The sequence below is a fragment of the Myotis myotis genome, unplaced genomic scaffold (genome assembly GCF_014108235.1).
Source record: "Myotis myotis isolate mMyoMyo1 unplaced genomic scaffold, mMyoMyo1.p scaffold_m19_p_1, whole genome shotgun sequence".
In the NCBI taxonomy this organism is placed as follows: Eukaryota; Metazoa; Chordata; class Mammalia; order Chiroptera; family Vespertilionidae; genus Myotis; species Myotis myotis.
Genome location: NW_023416313.1, coordinates 137305825 through 137324597, shown reverse-complemented (window position 1 = coordinate 137324597; position 18773 = coordinate 137305825). Strand labels below are relative to the sequence as shown.

Genomic DNA, 18773 nt, shown 5'->3' with positions numbered 1-18773 from the left:
AAAAACCAACTAAATGAATAAACAAAATAAAAACAAACTCACAGATACAGAGAAAATTTTGACAGTTGCCAGATGGGGCATGCATGGGGGTTGGAGGAATGGGTGAAAAAGGGGAAAGGATTAAATAGTGCAAATTTGTAGTTACAAAATAGTCATAGCATAGTAAAAAATAAATCTACCTTGGTGGGAGAAAATTTATGAAATCCTGAGTTCTGAAAACTCTATTTATAAAGATGATCTAAACAATAATCTTTCACTAATTATTTTAACAAATGTTAATTTACATCTTAATTACCAGGCTCTATTCTAAAATAGTGAGGATATGGTGGTGAAAAATTAAAATCTTGTTCTCAGAAAGCCTACATTTTAGTAGACGGAGATAGATAATGAATATATAAACAAATTTTAAAAGTACAGAGATATAATTTCAGATAGTTTTAAGGCTGTGGCACAGAGTGCTTGGAACATAAAGCTGCTGCTTCTCTTGCTCAAGTGGCCTTGAACTGATACTGCCATGCCTCACTTTACACCTATGCAGTCTACCAAATTATCACTAAGGTTTTAGTACAGGCCATAAGTAAGGTCCAGCAAAAACAAACTCATAAAGGTAAAAAAGTGATAACATTTTATATGTGCTTTCCACATGTTGTTTAGCAACCCTATTCATGAATCATTTTTAGCTTCTTATAATTCACTAGAGGCTCGGTGCACGACATTTGTGCACTGGGGGGGGGGGGTGGTCCCTCGTGATCCCCAGTAGAGGGCATGTAGGAGGAAAATCAAGAGTCACAACGACGGGGGTGTCCCTCATCCCTCAGCCTGGCCTGCACCCTTTTGCAGTCCAAGAGCCCTTGGGGGATGTCTGACTGACGGCTTAGGCCAGCTCCCCCCAGCCTAAGCTGTCAGTCAGACAGCCTCAGTGCTGCCGTGGAGGTGGGCTGCTGCGCTCCCCCTGTGGGAGCACACTGACCACCAGGGGGCAGCTCCTGCGTTGAGTGTCTGCTCCCTGGTGGTCAGTGTGCATCATAGTGACCGGTTGTTTTGCTGTTTGGTTGATTTGCATATTACCCTTTTATTATATAGGATGATATAGCTAGCATTCTTTACAATTTATAAAAGACCATATGACAGTACCACATATCACATTTATGCTTGTGAAAGTACCCATGCTTAAGCTGCTATACTTCTGTGATCCTGAGTTACTTCATACCCTGTTAAAATTTTTCATTTTTCTCTACTGCTAGACTTTATTGTCATATCTATTAAAACCAACTGGAAGGGCAAATGTACACACACAATTTCTTTTGATCTTGATGTGCTCTTGTAAGCAAATACACACCATGCTATATTTGTTTTTCACTAAAATTATGAGTTAATCTTGTCATCCAAAATAGATAATAAGATCTGTAACACCCACCCACTAAATTTTTTTTTTGCCAGCACAATGAATGAAGAAATCTTTAAAGTTCAACTGCTTCCATCTCTCTTTCTGCACTAAAATAGAGTTTTTTATTCTTCTCTAAAACAGAGTTTTTAGGCAGGGAGGGAAGGAGAAAAATTAAGAGTGATCAGCACGAAGGTCAGTTCAACAGATTAAGAGTCAATAATTAAACCAAAGGTAAACTAGAATTCTTTAGCTCAAGCACCTCCCTGGAATTGTCCATAAGGCTTCAGAAGATACCAAACTCAAATTTAAGAAACATTAATCAATTTTATAACCTTATTTTTCTTTTAAAAAAAAAATACTTTTATTGATTTCAAAGAGGAAGGGAGAGGAAGAGGGAGACAGAAACAATGATGAGAGAGAATCACTGATCGGCTCCTCCTACATGCCCTCTACTGGGGATCGAGGCAGCAACTCAGGCATGTGCCCTGACCGGGAATCAAACTGTGACTTCCTGGTTTATGGGTTGACACTCAACCACTGAGCAACACTGGCCAGGCTAACCTTATTTCTTAAAAAGTTCACAATTTAGGATGAAAATCAATGTCCCATGTACTGACATGATATACTGTCATTTCTTCAATTAATCTACTCAAGTTCTACTGAAATACTGCCCTGCCATTGAAAAAGTGTCACTTTAAACTGCCTTTCTTGAAAAATAAGAACATTATAAATGAAGACCATAAGCCTTTTTAAACTACTGCCTACCTTTTCCAATGACTCTTTAAAAATAAGCCTTGATCACTACTTTAATCAATTCAATACTCACATCTTGATTATATTCCAAGAAGACATGGAAATTTAAATCTTTTCTCAAAATAGGATGTGCTGCCACACGACACAGGAATACTTCATGCATTGCAACAGTCTTCTTGAATATTGCCAAGTATTCACTAGAAACAATACACAAAATTAAAGGTAAAACACTGCATCATTTAGAAAATCATCTGCATATTTTCAGCAAGTAATCTTTAAATTATTCTAAATGCAAAATTAGAGATATAATCCAAGTAAGCAAAGGTTTTAGTTGAATTGTTAATATATAAAACCCAGCTCTGAAAAGACTTCATGCTAGTTAATAGTACTTATTATAGTTAAATGTTAATATTTTTGGTTTTATGAACCTTTCTTCCTATGCAAGTTGATTTTAAAGATAACTATAGGGATGTTTGTTTTCAGCTTCAGAGAAAGTATACTACAAATTATTGGGTACAATTTTACTGATTCAATTTCTAGATTTAATTACTACTTTTAAACACCTTCATATAAAAAAATATCAAAACCCAAATCTAAGTAAGCATATTTTCAACATTAATACATATTTTCTTCTAATGACCCAGAAACACAAGAAAGAAACACACCACACAGACTAATTTTTATCATTACATTGAAGAACTGTGTTTAAAATATTTTAATATCAGTGAATCACAGCGATCATACAGTAATACATGTCAGTTTGAAGAAAAAAAAAAAAAAACACTTAAGGAAAAGGCCCAATATTCTTGCTTCAACTACGTGCAAGGAGGATAAGTTTTACATACCAGCAAACCAGCAGGACCAGTGTTGGGAGAAGTTTGATCTCTGTGAGGGTAGTCATTCAGTGAAGACAAAAAAGAAGGATGCAGAGGATGGAGGTAGCAGTAGAATAAACCCAAGGTTCTCTGTTATCCAACCCCTAACCAGACCACAAAAGAATCATGATCAGGGCCACTGGAAAACCACAGATTCTTCAATATTAATGTGCTCTGCTAATTTCCAGTTTTCAGTCTTATAAACTATAAAACTATGTATCTTCTATCAGACTATTTGCTTGTACCCAGCATTGACAGAATTCTTAAAATATCTGTCACCATATACTTGGACAAAGAAGAGCTATTTTGCAATTTATCTTGTCAAGAACTTAGTATTCTGAAAAGGACTCTAGCAGCAGTGTGAATATATGCTTATAACTGAATCTAAGTGGAAGAAGAGAAAGGAAAAGCATGAAGAGGAGAAATAACCAGAAAAAGAATGATGAGGGGGATGACAATGCAAGAAAAATTATTTCCTTGTAAGATTCTCAAAATACAGAAAAACAATATACAGCAAATCCAAAATTACTTCAAATATTTAATAAAAGGGGAAAGTATTTTGTATTTTCAACAAATATGCTAAAAATGAAATGGAAAGCCCAGCCAGTGTGGCTCAGTGGTTGAATGTTCACCTATGAACCAGGAGGTCATTGTTCGATTCCCAGCCTGGGCACACGTGAAGGTTGTGGGCTTGATCCACAGTGTGTGGGGCACATGTAGGAGGCAGCTAATCAATGCTTCCCTCTCATCATTGATGTTTCTCTTCCCCTCCCTCTCCCGCTTCCTCTCTGAAATCAATAAAAATTTTTAAAAAAAGGAAATATCTCAAATTTTCAAAGATTTAATACATTTCTAGTATATATGGAGCTAATTATTATATAACAAAAAACATTTTTAAACTACTCTTTTGTTACTTTCCTCCTATTTTATTCTCTTCAGCCAGAAGCTATAGGCAGAGAAGAGGGGAGAAATCTGTCTCTCACATGCACACACACACTTAAAAAAAGAACAGGATGTATGCAGAACTGCTCAGTGCATACTTCTATGAGAAATAGAAATTTTGGTAGTATGCACATGTCGAAAAAAGATCACCAGGTTGCCCTAGCCGATTTGGCTCAGCGGATAGAGCATTGGCCTACAGACTGAAGGGTCCCTGGTTCAAGCCTGGTCAAGGGCACATGCCCGGCTTATTGGCTCAATCCCCAGTGGGGGGTGTGCAGGAGGCAGCCGATCAATGATTCTCATCATTGATGTTTCTATCTCTCTCTTCCTTCCTCTCTGAAATCAATAAAAATATATTTGAAAAAAAAAAAAATCACCAGGTTGCTAATGACTAAGAACTTATAAATAAAAAACTAGCTTATTCTGCTTTAAAAAGTCATTATTTTTCATAAAGTTTTGAACCCTCCATTACTAATTTTCAGTTCTGTTTGAACCATTAATTTAAAGAATTTTACAATGTAGACAATTATTCTATAATTTTCCTGTAGGCTCTGATCATGACTATTAACACTGGTTGTGTGACTTAAACTTGCATCTTCCAGAAAGGGTCACTGTAGTGAAATGATTAAAAGGATGGGATATTGGAGAGCACACACACACAAAAATAAATAAAATTAAAAAGGGGATTAAAACAAGCACAATTAACAAAAGCAACAAAAATCACATACGCTTCCAGTTCCTGTTTCATCTTTGTGAATTCCTCCTTTGTCATGGACCCTTCTCCTTCTCCAAGCTTCTGTAGTTTTTCCCTTGAAGCATCAAAATCAGGTCTTGGTGGTGCTGGTGGGATCTGTAATAGAACCAAATCACTAACTTTAAAGACTATTTTATTTCTTGCAGCAGTTTACTATAGCCACCATAAAAGACTTTGTGAATGAGAAGTGGGCACCAGTAATATCCCAGGTCAGGTTAGAGAATTTTATTAGGTCTAGAAATTCAAATCCTTGAAACCATTTATACCAAGAAAGAAATATAGCAGGGCATTATTTTCTAGTATTAGAACAGTAGTTCGTATGGTACATAAAGCTCTGATTACACACTAAGTAAATATGTAAAGCAAATATGCATATCATTTTCAAAAGTATATGAATGGTATAATACAAATACATTTTTAAAATTAATGAATTCATAGTATCTTTATGCTATTCTGTGTTTTTAAAAATTAATGAATGCTAACAGTAAGATCAAGCAAGGGATGTTAAAGTGGGTTCCTGGATTGGAGCAGTGTACTAGAAGCAGAAAACACTGGCTTAAAAACAGGAAGAGAATAAGACACACTAATCTCATTCTATTCACTCACAGTAAGGGGTAAATAGGCACTTACCTTAACTGGAAGAGAAATATCACTCAAGAAAGGGTATAAGAAAAAAGGAGGGCCCTGGCCGGTTTTGCTCAGTGGATAGAGCGTCGCTGCGGACTCAAGGGTCCCAGGTTCGATTCTGGTAAAGGGCATGTACCTTGGTTGCAGGCACATCCCCAGTAGGGGGTGTGCAGGAGGCAGCTGATCAATGTTTTTCTCTCATCCATGTTTCTAATTCTCTATCCCTCTCCCTTCCTCTCTGTGAAAAATCAATAAAATATGAAAAAAAGAAAAAAGGAGGAAAGGCCTGTAAGAACTGTTAAGGAGAAATGATGGAAATTAAAGAGAGCAGGTAAGATAAAAGGAAGAAAAATTAAGTAAGGTGAAAGTTAAATAAAAATGACTGCAAGAAAATGATTATATCAAGGAAAACAACAGGGGAAGAAGCATCAAGTATAGTCAAGCACATGTTTGTTCATGCTTGCACATGGCATCTACTATGTGCCAGGCATGATGCTGAGCAATGGACATATAAAAATATGTCCAGTCTTGATCTTTGAGGAGTGTTTAGTCTCTAGAAGGAGAAAGTAGTAAAAAAATGCCATCAGACAAGAAGATGAGAGGGGAAAAAGGTGGAAATAGGACAGGAAGAGAAAGAGGAGCTTCCAGGTTGGTGAACATATTGACATGCTAGGAAGAGGGAAGGAGGGGCACCTAGAGAGGGCCTGAAAGCTCTGTGCCCACCCCACATCCCCATACCTTGTCCTCTAGATGTCTTCCATTTGGTTGTTCCTGAGTTGTTGTATACTTTCTATAAACTGGTAATTATAAACAACAACAACCCCCAAAAGAATGCACTGCCAATTGTAGAAAGGGAAGCAAATGACTGAGGAGTGGTCATGAGGATGAAGATGGAATCAGGTCAGGATGATTTCAATGGCATTTGAGTGTGGTTAACAGCTAAGGCACAACATATGGTACATATTTAAATTAGATAACCTCTTAAACAGCCTCCAACTCTAAATTTAATCTACCTACCTAAGGGTTCAAAATTAGTATGGTTTGTAACACCCCCTTAATGAATCCCTAGGACAAGCCCATTACAATTCCAATATACAGTAAGAATTTAAGTTTAAATAAGGTAGCATAACATATCCACACTCCCAAACAAGACAATTCAGAATTAAAGGTGGTAACCAATTAGGTTTTGTAACTGGCAATTTTTGAAAATTACATTACTTCATTAAAAATGCTAAATACGATTTCAACACAAAGTATCTAAAACACTCCTAAAAATGGGATTAAAATGGAACCTCAACACTTACAATGTAACCTGCATAGTCTTCATTTTCAACAAAGGAATCATGAAGCCAGATAAATTCCTCATGTTGTCGAACGACGGAAAACTCATTTTGTTTAAAATTTGGCAATGAACTCTGCAAAGACAGAAATTCTCTTGAATAAAAATTAAAATTACACTAAAAAGCTTTTAATAAACATTTCATCATTACTTAAAAAGTTATTCATTACTAGATATCAAACTCAACTATGCAAACAAAAGGAAATAGATCTACAATCTGAAAATGTGCCTGAAAGCTGAAATTTAAAATGAAAATAATTTATAAGACAGCAATTTGATTAACTAAAGGATCACAACAAAATTGGAAACAATACTGACAATATAATAAAAGCCCAGCAACTGAAACAGAACAATCAGAATGACCAGAGACCAGAACGACCATGGTCCCTCGCCCTGGCTGGCCCTGCCACCCAGCTAGCGGTTAGGGGTGATGAGGCAGGCAGGTGAGTGGTTAGGGGCAATGTGGCAGGCAGGTGAGTGGTTAGGGGTGATGAGGCAGGCAGGCAGAGGCGGTTAGGGGTGATGAGGCAGGCAGGCAGGCAGAGGCGGTTAGGGGCAATGAGGCAGGCAATACAAATGGTTAGGGGAGATCAGGCAGGTGAGTGGTTAGGAGTGATCAGGCAGGCAGAGGTGCTTAGGGGTGATTAGGCAGGCAGGCAGAGGTGGTTAGGGGCGATAAGGCAGGCAATACGAGTGGTTAGGGGAGATCAGGCGGGCAGTAAGGCAGAGTTGTTAGTGGCGATCAGGCAGGCGAGTGGTTAGGGGCAATCAGGCAGGCAGGCAGAAGCGGTTAGGGGAGATCAGGTAGGCAGGCTAGCAGTTAGGGGCCAGTGGTCCCAGATTGCAAGAGGGATGTCTGACTGCCAGTCAGACATCCCCCAAAAGGTCCCAGATTGTGAGAGGATACAGGCCAGGTTGAGGCCCCTCCTCCTCCCCCTTGCACAAATTTCATGCACCAGGCCTCTAGTATAATAAAGTCTAGAGAAAATTAAATTTGCATTATGTCTAGGTCCTATGATTCATTCTTTTTGTGAGTATGTGTGTTCCAATAAAACTTCATTTATAAAAACAGGAGGTAAGTTAGATTTGGCCTGAGGACCCTAATTTGATGAGTCATCATCTATAGTAATATCTTTATATATCTTCTCTTCATAATAGGTTGCCAAAGGAGTGAAGTGAATAAACCACATTCAGAATAACACACCTTTTCACAGGAAGTAGAGACTAATGCGGGAAACATCATGTTGACCCTTTAACCATCACAGACTCTACTACATGTCAATGACAATTGAGAGGTGTTTCCTTAGGGACGAAAGTTCTTCTATTAGCATAATATGTGTGCGCTGTGTCTACATATTCAAACACTCAGAATTTTACTACAAGCTCTGTCTCTATGCAAATGGCATTGTTTTGTTTTTTTCAATTACTCATGTAAGTCACTTTTAATTCCACACCTGAGGATATGTTTTTATTGATTTTTGTTTTTTTCAGAGAAAGAAAAAGAGGGGTGTGGGGAGGGAGGGAAGGAGATACCCAAGGAAGAAGCATCAATCTGTTGCCTCCTGACTGGGGATCAAACCTGACTGGGGATCAAACCCGAAACCTTTTAGTGTATATGGAACTATGCTCTAACTAACTGGCCACCAGGCTAGGGTGTAAGTCACCTTTCATAGTCTGTGTAAAACTCACCCGGCCAGTGTGGCTCAGTGGTTGAGCGTTGACTTATGAACTAGGAGGTTACGGTTTGATTCCCTGTCAGGGCACATGCCCGGGTTGCGGGCTCGGTCCTCAGTGTAGGGTCTGCAGGAGGCAGCTGATCAATGATTTTTCCTATCTCTGATGGTTCCTATCTCTCTCTCCCTCTTCCTTCCTTTCTGAAATCAATAAAAATATGTTTTTGAAAAATAAAATAAAAACATGCTTTAAAAATTGTGTAAAAGCATTCTAATTAGATATACACATGTATGTTTTAGCTCCCTCCACAAACATGATTTATATATATATAATGTTGAGAAATCTTAAGAGGCAAACTCCTCAGCAAATTCTTAAGTGTATCAAATACAATGCAAGATTGAAACCTAGTTAAAATCTTAGAAATGTTGTAGTCCCTTTAGGGAGAAAAAAAGTCATTATTTTATTGTGTGTGTGTCTGCTTATTACTGTGAGTCACTTGGTTTTGACTACTCATGCAATTCATATAGTGGATTTTGTTAGTGCTGTGCACTAAATATTCCTAGCATATAGCAGAATTGCACTCTGTGCCCCCTTTAAAGAAAAAAAAAAAAAGAACTTTAAATTTCATTTTTTCAATTACTGTTTACATTCATTATTATTTTACATTAGTCTCCGGTGTATAGCATAGTGGTTAAACAATCATATATACTTTACAAAGTGTTCCCCCCGATATTTTTAGTGCCCACCTGGCACCATACATATTTATTACAATGCTAGAGGACTGGTGCACAAAAATTTGTGCACCCGGGGGGGAGAGGGGGGTCCCTCAGCCCAGCCTGTGCCCTCTCGCAGTCTGGGACCTCTCAGGGGATGACCACTTGCTGGCTTAGGCCCGCTCCCTGGGGGATTGGGCTTAAGATGGCAATCAGATATCCCTCTGGCAGCCCAGCAGCCCTCGGGGGATGGCCACTTTCTAGCAGGGAGCAGGCCTAAACTGCAGTCGGACATCCTTAGCGCTGCTGAGGAGGCAGGAGAGGCTCCTACCACCACCGCTGTACTGGCAGCCATCAGCCTAGCTTGTGGCTGAGCAGAGCTCCCCTTTGGGAGCACACTGACCATCAGAGGGCAGCTCCTGCATTGAGCGTCTGCCCCCTGGTGGTCAGTGTGTGTCATAGTGACCAGTCATTCCCAGTCTTTCTGCTGTTAGGGTCAGTTTGCATATTACCCTTTTACTATATAGGATAGAGGCCTGGTGCACGGGTGGGGGCCGGCTGGTTTGCCCTGAAGGATGTCCTGGATCAGGGTGGGGGTCCCGCTTGGGTGCCTGGCCAGCCTGAGTGAGGGGGTAATGGCTGTTTGCAGCTGGTCACACCCCCTTCAGGGTGAGGGTCCCCACTGGGGTGCCTGGCCAGTCTGGGTGAGGGGCTGAGGGCCGTTTTCAGGCTGGCGGGTGACTGAAGCTCCCAACCTCTCCTTTTTTTCTTTTTTCTTTTTTATTCTGGAATTTATTTACCTTGTATGGCTATCACTGGAACTGAGAGCCAGCTTTAGCTCTGAGGCTCGGTTCCAGCTCTGAGACCTCGGCTGCTGAAAGCAGGTATCTGCTTTTGTTTGGCTTCTATAATTGAAACACTGTTTCAGCTCCAGCTCTGAGGCTTGGATGGCTGAAAGCAGGTATCTGGGGTTTGTTTAGCTTCTATAATTGCAACATTGTTTCTTAGAGTGCAGCTCAGAGGCTGGCAGTGGCAGGCGGGGAACCTTGGCTTCCTCCATCACTGGAGCAAGCAAGCCTCCAGTTCACTTCAGCTGCCTGGCTGCAGGCCGCCATCTTGGGTGGCAGTTAATTTGCATATCTCGCTGATTAGCCCATGGGAAGGGTAGCGAAGTTATGGTTAATTACCATGCTTCTCTTTTATTAGATAGGATTATTGCCTATACTAGAGGCCCAATGCACGAAATTCATGCAAGGGGCTCGGCCCTCGCAGCCCTGGCTTCATCCGGAAGGTTGTTCAGCTGTCCCATCTAATTAGCATAGTACACTTTTATTATTATAGATTCCCTCCATAACTAATTTGTAACTACCAATTTGTACTTAATACCTCCACCTTTTCACAAAGTCCCTCAACTCTCATTCGCTATGGCAACCATCAGTTTGTTCTCTGAGTCTCTTTCAATTTTTGTTTGTTTGCTTATTTTTTTCTTTAGATTTCACATATAAGTAAAACCATATGTGACTTATTTCATTTAGCACAATACCCTCTAAGTCCATCCATGCTGCCGCAAATGGTTAAGGTTTCACTCTTTTTATGATTCATTCTTAATGTTAATCTTTAAAAAACACATTTCCTAAAAAAAAAACCCATTTACTATTGCAACAAAAAAATTAAGATGCCTAGGAATAAACTTAACTAAGGAGGTGAAAGACCTGTACTCCGAAAACTACAGGATACTGAAAAAAGATAGAGCAAGATATAAACAAGTGGAACAATATACCGTGTTCATGGATTGGTAGAATCAACATAATTAAAATGTCCATACTACCCAAAGCAATCTATAGATTCAATGCAATTCCCATTAAAATACCAAAAGCATATTTTACAGAGCTAGAACAAACTCTGCAAAAATTTATATGGAATAAAAAAGAGCCTGAATAGCCACAGCAATCCCGAGAAAGAAGAACAAAGTTGGAGGGATCACAATACCAGCTATTAAGCTATGTTACAAAGCCACTGTTCTCAAAACTGCCTGGTACTGGCACAAGAATAGACATATAGACCAGCAGTTCTCAACCTGTGGGTCGCGACCCCTTTGGCAGTCGAATGACCCTTTCACAGGGGTCGCCTAAATACATCCTGCATATCAGATATTTACATTACAATTCATAACAGTAGCAAAATTACAGTTATGAAGTAGCAATGAATATAATTTTATGGTTGGGTCACAACATGAGGAACTGTATTTAAAAGGCCAGAAGGTTGAGAACCACTGATATAGGCCAATGGAACAGAACAGAGAACCCAGAAATCGACCCAAGCCATTATGCTCAATTAAAATCTGACAAAGGAGGCAATAGCATACAATGGAGTCAAGAGAGTCTCTTCAATAAATGGTGTTGGGAAAATTGGATAGATACATGCAAAAATTTGAAACTAGATCACCAACTTACACCATACACAAAAATAAACTCAAATGGATAAAAGACTTAAATGTAAGACAGGAAATCATAAAAATCTTAGAAGTATCCACAGGCAGCAAAACAACAGACATATCTTTAAAAAAAAACCAAAACAAAACAACAAAAAAAACCAAACAGACATATCTTGTAGCAATATCTTTACTGACACAGCTCCTAGGGCAATGGAAACTAAGAGAAAATAAACAAATGGGACTACATCAAAATAAAAAGATTCTGCACTGCAAAAGAAACCATCAACAAAACAAGAAGAGAGCCTACTGCATGGGAGAACATATTTGCCAATGTTATATCGGATAAGGTATTAATCTCCAAAATATATAGGGAACTCATACAACTTAACAAAAGGAAGACAAACAATCCAATAAAAAATGGGCAAAGGACCTAAATAGACACTTTTTAAAAAAGTATATATTTTGCCGAGACCGGTTTGGCTCGGTGGATGGAGCGTCGGCCTGCGGACTGAAGGGTCCCGGGTTCGATTCCGGTCAAGGGCATGTACCTGGGTTGCGGGCACATCCCCAGTGGGAGATGTGCAGGAGGCAGCTGATCGATGTTTCTCTCTCATCGATGTTTCTGACTCTCTATCTCTCTCCCTTCCTCTCTGTGAAAAATCAATAAAATATATTAAAAAAAAAAAAAGTATATATTTTATTAATTTCTTACAGAGAGGAAGGGAGAGGAATAGAGAGTTAGAAACATTGATGGAGAGAGAAACATCAATCAGCTGCCTCCTGCACACTCCCTACTGGGTATGTGCCTGCAACCAAGGTACATGCCCTTGACTGGAATCGAACCTGGGCCCCTTGAGTCCGCAGGCCAATGCTCTATCCATTGAGCCAAACCGGTTAGGGCAATAGACACTTTTTGAAAGTGGACATACAGAAGGCCAAGAGACATAGGAAAGAATGTTCAAAGTCACTAATCATCTGAGAGATGAAACTCAAAACGATGATGAGATACCATCTCACACCTGTCAGAATGGCTATCATCAACAAATCAACAAACAAGTGCTGGCGAGGATATAGAGAAAAAGGAACCCTCATACACTGCTGGTGAGAATGCAGACTAGTGCAGCCACTATGGAAAACAGTATGGAGTTTCCTCAAAAAAATTAAAATTGGAACTCCCATTTGACCCAGTGATCCCACTTCTACGAATATATCCCAAGAACTTAAAAACACCAATCAGAAAGAATATATGCACCCCTATGTTCATAGCAGCACAATTTACAATAGCTAAGATTCAGAAACAGCCTAAGTGCCCATCAGCAGATGACTGGATTAAAAAACTGTGGTACATCTACACAATGGAACACTACGCTGCTGTAAAATAGAAAGAACTCTTACCATCTGCAACTCTAGGATGGACCTAGAGAGCATTATGCTAAGTGAAATAAGCCAGTCGGAGAAAGATAAATATCACATGATCTCACTCATATGTGGAATGTAATGAACTACATAAACTGATAAATGAAAATAGATACAGAGCCCTAGCTGGTTTGGCGTCGGACTGAGGGGTCCCCGGTTCGATTCCAGTCAGGGGCACATGCCCAGGTTGCAGGCTCGATTCCCAGTGTGAGGTGTGCAGGAGGCAGCCGAGCAATGATTCTCTGTCATCATTGATGTTTTTCTCTCTCTCCCTCTCTCTTCCTCTCTGAAATCAATAAAAATATATTTTAAAAAAACAGTTACAGAGACATAGACCATTGAACAGACCATCAAAGCTCAGGGGGAAGGAAGGGGAGAGGGTAGGTGGGATAAGAGATCAACCAGAGGACTTGTATGCATACATATAAGCACAGCCAATGGACACAGACAGTAGTGGGGTGAGGGCATGTGCTGGGGGGCGGGAGAGGTCAATGGGAGGAAAAAGGAGACATATGTAATACTTTCAACAATGAAGAATTAAAAATAAAATACATTTCCCTAAAACATTTTTGTGAAAATAGCACCAGTGAATTATAAATTAAAATAAAAACACACACACAAAACAAATTTCATTCTATGTTCAAAACCAAAGTTCTAGTCAATATATTATTACATATGTAACATTAGCACAATAAATGCCTAAAATAATACAAGCACAAAATCACATTTACCTTTGTGTGAACAGTGAATTTTACTTTATCTCTTTCACTAAGAGCATCAGAAATGTCCACTTGCAGAGCAGCATCACTTTGAAGATCTACATTTATTGCTTTAAGCTAGAAAAAGAAAATAATGCCTTAATAAAAATTCTGTGGGCTTTTATATTATTTCATTCTTCCCCCAGATAATTAGATAATGCAAAAACAATACTAAAGTAACAAAATACTTTTAAATCTAAAAAATACTCAATTTCATTTAATCTATATACATATTTTGGGGCAGTTACTTTGGGCATGCTATTATCCTAACTAATTTTCATCTATACCATTCAACTATGCTTTGTATGAGTTAATGTATTAACTATAATTGATTCTTTAGTTTCACCCCAAAAGTAAACTGTCTTCCAAGATGATGTTTCATTAAAATTCAAATGTTTTAAAATTAACGAATGTACCCACCTTTAAGAACAAGAAGAAAAATAAAAAATAATGGCTAATAATTTTGACTCTGTTATTCTAATTCAAGAATACACAATGAAACTATTAAGTATAGTTAAATATATTACAGATATGAAAAGTGATAAAAAATGCTAACAACAAAAAAAAAATGCTAACATACAGCACTCAATAACTCCTGTGATGTAATTTCACATCTTACTCTGCAAGCTTTAATATATTAGAAGAATTGGATATGCTCTCCATTTACTTGTCTATTCATTTTTTTTAATCCTCATCTGATCATATGTGTCTATGTGTGTGTTTTTTAAAATCGATTCTTAGAAACAGGAAGGGAGAGAAACATTGATTGGCTGTCTCCTGTACACACCCTGACCCCGGATCGAACCTGATACCTAGGTATGTGCCTTGGTCGGAAATCAAACCTGCAACCTTTTTTTTTTTTTTAGTGTACGGGACGACATTCCAACGGACTGAGCCACCGGGCTAGGGCTCCACTAACAATTCTTAAGTTTTATTAATTTTTCTTCCCCTTTAAACAAATGAGCATTCTAACATGGTTGGGAAGTTTGGAGACTTACAAAAGAATCAAATACACTAAAAGAGAAAATAAATCTCAGCCAGATGCAAAGATATGAAATTTTTAAAGTCTAATTAACTAACCTACTTCAAATACTCTAGTTGTAAAACCCAGAACTTACTTTGCCAATCTCACTTAGTCATTAGCATTCCAAATTTCAATTACAATGTAAATGGAAAAAATGATGGAAACAAAATTGTTTGTACTTTAGAATTACAATTATATTTTAAAAAGTCCTATTAATAAAAGCGTACTATGCAAATCAACCAAACGGCGGAATGACTAGTTGGCAGGGGGCAGGGCCAGTGAGCAGGCAGGGCCAGGCCAGCCAAGGTGTGTGCCAGGGGGCAGAGGGAGGGGACAGTGATGGGGGGGGTTGGTGGTGATCAGCTGTGGCGGAGGGGCAATTGGGGGGGGCAGGGCTGGCTGCATGCTGGCCAGCATCGTCCCCTCATAGGCCTGTCCAGTAGCCTCCCGCAGAGGGAGTCCACCAGTGGTGGTGGCGGCAGCTGAGGTGGTGGGGGGGGCAGGGCTGGCCTGGTTGCCTCCCACAGAGAGAGGCCAGACAGTGGCTTAGGCCCGCCCCTCACCAGGCCCGAGGGACTCCCCCAAGTGTATGAATTTTCGTGCACCGGGCCTCTAGTGTATACATAAATGGCTTATAAGAAATACAACAAAATGTGAATAGCAGTGGATTTTCTTTACCAATATATATTCTTTTATTCTCCCAATTTTCCAAAATATGCATGTATTACTTTTATAAACAGGCAAGAAGTAAACCCTCCAAGAAGGAGAACTTTCCCACCAAACACAACATTCAGACTCATAATTTCTCTTAGTAATCCGTCTATGGCATTTACAGCATGACTGGATGCCATGGTGCATTCATCAATAATGAGAAGTTGGGCCTTTTTAATAGTTTTAGCAACTTCACTCTTTATATTAAGTCTAGAAATTGAAGTTTCATTTAATGGAATCGGTAATTTATATTGGGAATGAAAGGTGCTTCCACTGAGAAGTAAATTTGCAGCAATTCCTGTAGACACTGTGGGTAAAACAGTACCACCACGGCCTCTAATATAATGTATTAAAACTTTATACAGATACGCAGGTGAATAGGATTCCTAGCTGGCGGGCCCCTGACAGCAAGCTGGCCACCTGTCGATTTCGTGAGGAATAGGGTTCCCTCCTCCCTCCTGTCAGGGTCTGGGGTGCAGGTGAATGGGGCTCCTGGCTGGCAGGCCACTGACAGCAAGCTATCCAACAGCAGATTCTGTGAGGAATGGGGCTGCCTCCTCCCTACTGTCAGGGTCTGGTTTGAAGGCCGGACTCAGTACTTCCACGCTCTGCTCCGAGGGCGGGTTCCTGCCTGAAGCCTTGCCCCCTGGGAAACAGCTGGGGGAGGGCCCAGCCGTTTCCAAGACGACCCCTGCAGGACTGACTTCCTTCCGGATGGTCGAGCTTCTGGACATGATATTACATCCGGAGTTTTTATATAAGTAGACTAGAGGCCCAGTGCACGAATTCATGCACAGGTGGGATCCCTTGGAGTGGCCTGCAGGGACTGGGCCCCAGCTTGCGCCCCCAGCCTCGCAGCCCCGCCTGGTACCTGCCTTGGCCTGGCGCTGCCCCCTCACCTGCTCCACCATCCTGCCTGTGGGGTGATCAGTTGGGGCCGGGCCCCCCGCCCCCTGCTGGCACGGCTGCTGATTGCCATCTGTGGTGCGATTGGTGGGGCGATCGGGCCCCCGCTCACATCCGCCTTGGCCTGGTGCCACTTGCTCACCTGCTCCACCATCCCGCTGCGGTCCCACTCTCGTCAGGGCCCATTTGGGTTGGCAGTGCCTCCACTGCTGCCCACTGTCAGCACCGCGTCACTGACACCCGCCATGTTCCATGCCACCCCCTGGTGGGTAGCATGCATCATAGCGAGTGGTCGAACTTCCAGTCGGACAATTTGCATAGTAGGCTTTTATTATATAGGATTCCTTATAGAGCCACCAGAATGATCCCATTGAACTAGAAATCATTCTTTTGCTCAAAACCCAAGAGGTTCCCACTTGGAGAAAAGCCAAAGTCCTTACAGAGGCTCACCAGGCCCCATATAGTCTGCATCTGACATGGTCCCTTATTAACCTACCATTCCTCTGGCTCACTGAAGCTTGGCCATAGGATCTTGTTGTTCCATGAACACACAGACATGCTGCCACACCAGACACCTATCTACATGGCTCACTTAATCATTTCCTTTGTCTTTATGAAGTATCACTTCATAAAAGCTTTGCCTGGCCCACTATGAAAAATGCAGCTACTCCCAAACCCCAACAATCCCTTTCCCTACGTCATTGTTTTCATAGCACTTATTCACCATCTACTATATTTTATTTATTGTTTTTTAATGGTCTTCTCTGACTAGAATGCCAGTTCGAGGACAAAGATTTTGGGGTAGCTCTTAACAAATATTTGTTGAATGGAAAGAAAGTTGGTAACCGTAACAGGACTAAGAAACTGTTTTCAGGTAATTACGGTACAATCAATTAAAAAAGTCCCAAGAGGTTCTTCAATAAATCTCCATCTTTGCTATAAAATTTAAAAAAAAAAAAAAAGTCCCAAGAGAGCCCAGCTGATGTGGCTCAGTGGTTGAGTGTCAACCTGTGAACCAGGAAGTCATGGTTTGATTCCTGGTCAGGACACATGCTCAGAGTTGTGGGCTTGGTCCCCAGTGTGGGGTGCACAGGACACAGCTGATCAATGATTCTCTCTCATCATTGATGTTTCCATCTCTCTCTCCCTCTCCCTTCCTCTCTGAAATCAATAAAAAATATTAAAAAAAATCCAAGAGAGAGACAGAAGTAAATTCTGTTAAACTCACTAATTCAGGTCAAATTTAAAATCTATTTAACTCCTAGCCCAGTTATGATTTTGGAAGTCCTGTATACCCAGCAGTCAAATCAATGGTTGATTATACATACACTAGAGGCCCGGTCCACAAAATTTGTGCACTCGGGGGTGGGGGGGGGGGTCCCCTCAGCCCAGTCTGTGCCCTCTCACAGTCTGGGACCCCTCGGGGGATGTCCACCTACTGGCTTAGGCCCACTCCCCAGGGGATCAGGCCTAAGCTGGCAGTCAGACATCCCTCTGGCAGCCCGGGAGCCCTCGGGGCATGTCCACTTGCCAGCGGGGAGCAGGCCTAAGCTGCAGTTCGACATCCTTAGCGCTGCTGAGGAGGCGGAAGAGGCTCACGCCATCACTGTTGTGCTGGCAGCCCTCAGCCTGGCTTGTGGCTGAGCAGAACTCCCGCTGTGGAAGCAAACAGATCACCAGGGGGCAGCTCTTGCATTGAGCATCTGCCCCCTGGTGGTCAGTGTGTGTCATAGTGACCAGTCATTCCCAGTCATTCCCCTGTTAGGGTCAATTTGCATTTTACCCTTTTATTATATAGCATAGAGGCCTGGTGCACGGGTGGGGGCCGGCTGTTTTGCCCTGAAGGGTGTCCTGGATCAGGGTGGGGGTCCTGCTTGGGTGCCTGGCCAGCTTGGGTGAGGGGCTGATGGCTGTTTGCAGGCTGCCCACAGCCCCTTCAGGGTGGGGTTGGGGGTCCCAATGGGGTGCCTGGCCAGCCTGGGTGAAGGGCTGAGGGCTGTTTTCAGGCTGGCCACGGCTGCGGCTGGAAGCAGGTATCTGGGATTTATTTATCTTCTAGAATTGAAACTTTGTAGCCTTGAGCGGAGCTCAGGGCTGGCAGGGCAGGCGGGAAGCTTGGCTTCCTCCACTGCCGGGGGCAACCCAAGCCTCATGCTCGCTCCAGCTCTGTGGCCGCCGCCATCTTAGTTGGGTTAATTTGCATATTCGCTCCTGATTGGCTGGTGGGCATGGCTGGTGGGTGTAGTGGAGGTACTGTCAAGTTGCATGTTTCTCTTTTATTAGATTAGACTAGTGGCCCAGTGCATGAATTCATGCATATTGAAAGGAAATTACTTAGAAGAAATGTTTTAATATTGCTATTCACCCTTTAATAGGAGTGTCAAACCAAATTCACAATTGACAGTGACAGATCGAAACACACTCGTGTGATTGGCGCCAGTGAGAGCTTTATATGTATCA

At 41.2% G+C, this 18773-nt stretch overlaps 1 protein-coding gene across 3 annotated transcripts in view; it reads right to left on the bottom strand.

The window, feature by feature from the left end:
- Window positions 1–18773, bottom strand: part of SNX6 (sorting nexin 6) — a 73480-nt gene that overhangs the window by 45005 nt on the left and 9702 nt on the right. For 2 of the 3 annotated variants that reach the window (XM_036353285.1, XM_036353293.1), the window contains 4 exons: window positions 13646–13750; window positions 6643–6753; window positions 4686–4807; window positions 2214–2337 (listed from right to left, as the gene is read on the bottom strand). In XM_036353285.1, coding sequence (XP_036209178.1) covers window positions 2214–2337; window positions 4686–4807; window positions 6643–6753; window positions 13646–13750 — 462 coding nt within the window. The remainder of the gene's footprint in view (window positions 1–2213; window positions 2338–4685; window positions 4808–6642; window positions 6754–13645; window positions 13751–18773) is intronic. The other variant, XM_036353301.1, reaches the window with a different exon arrangement.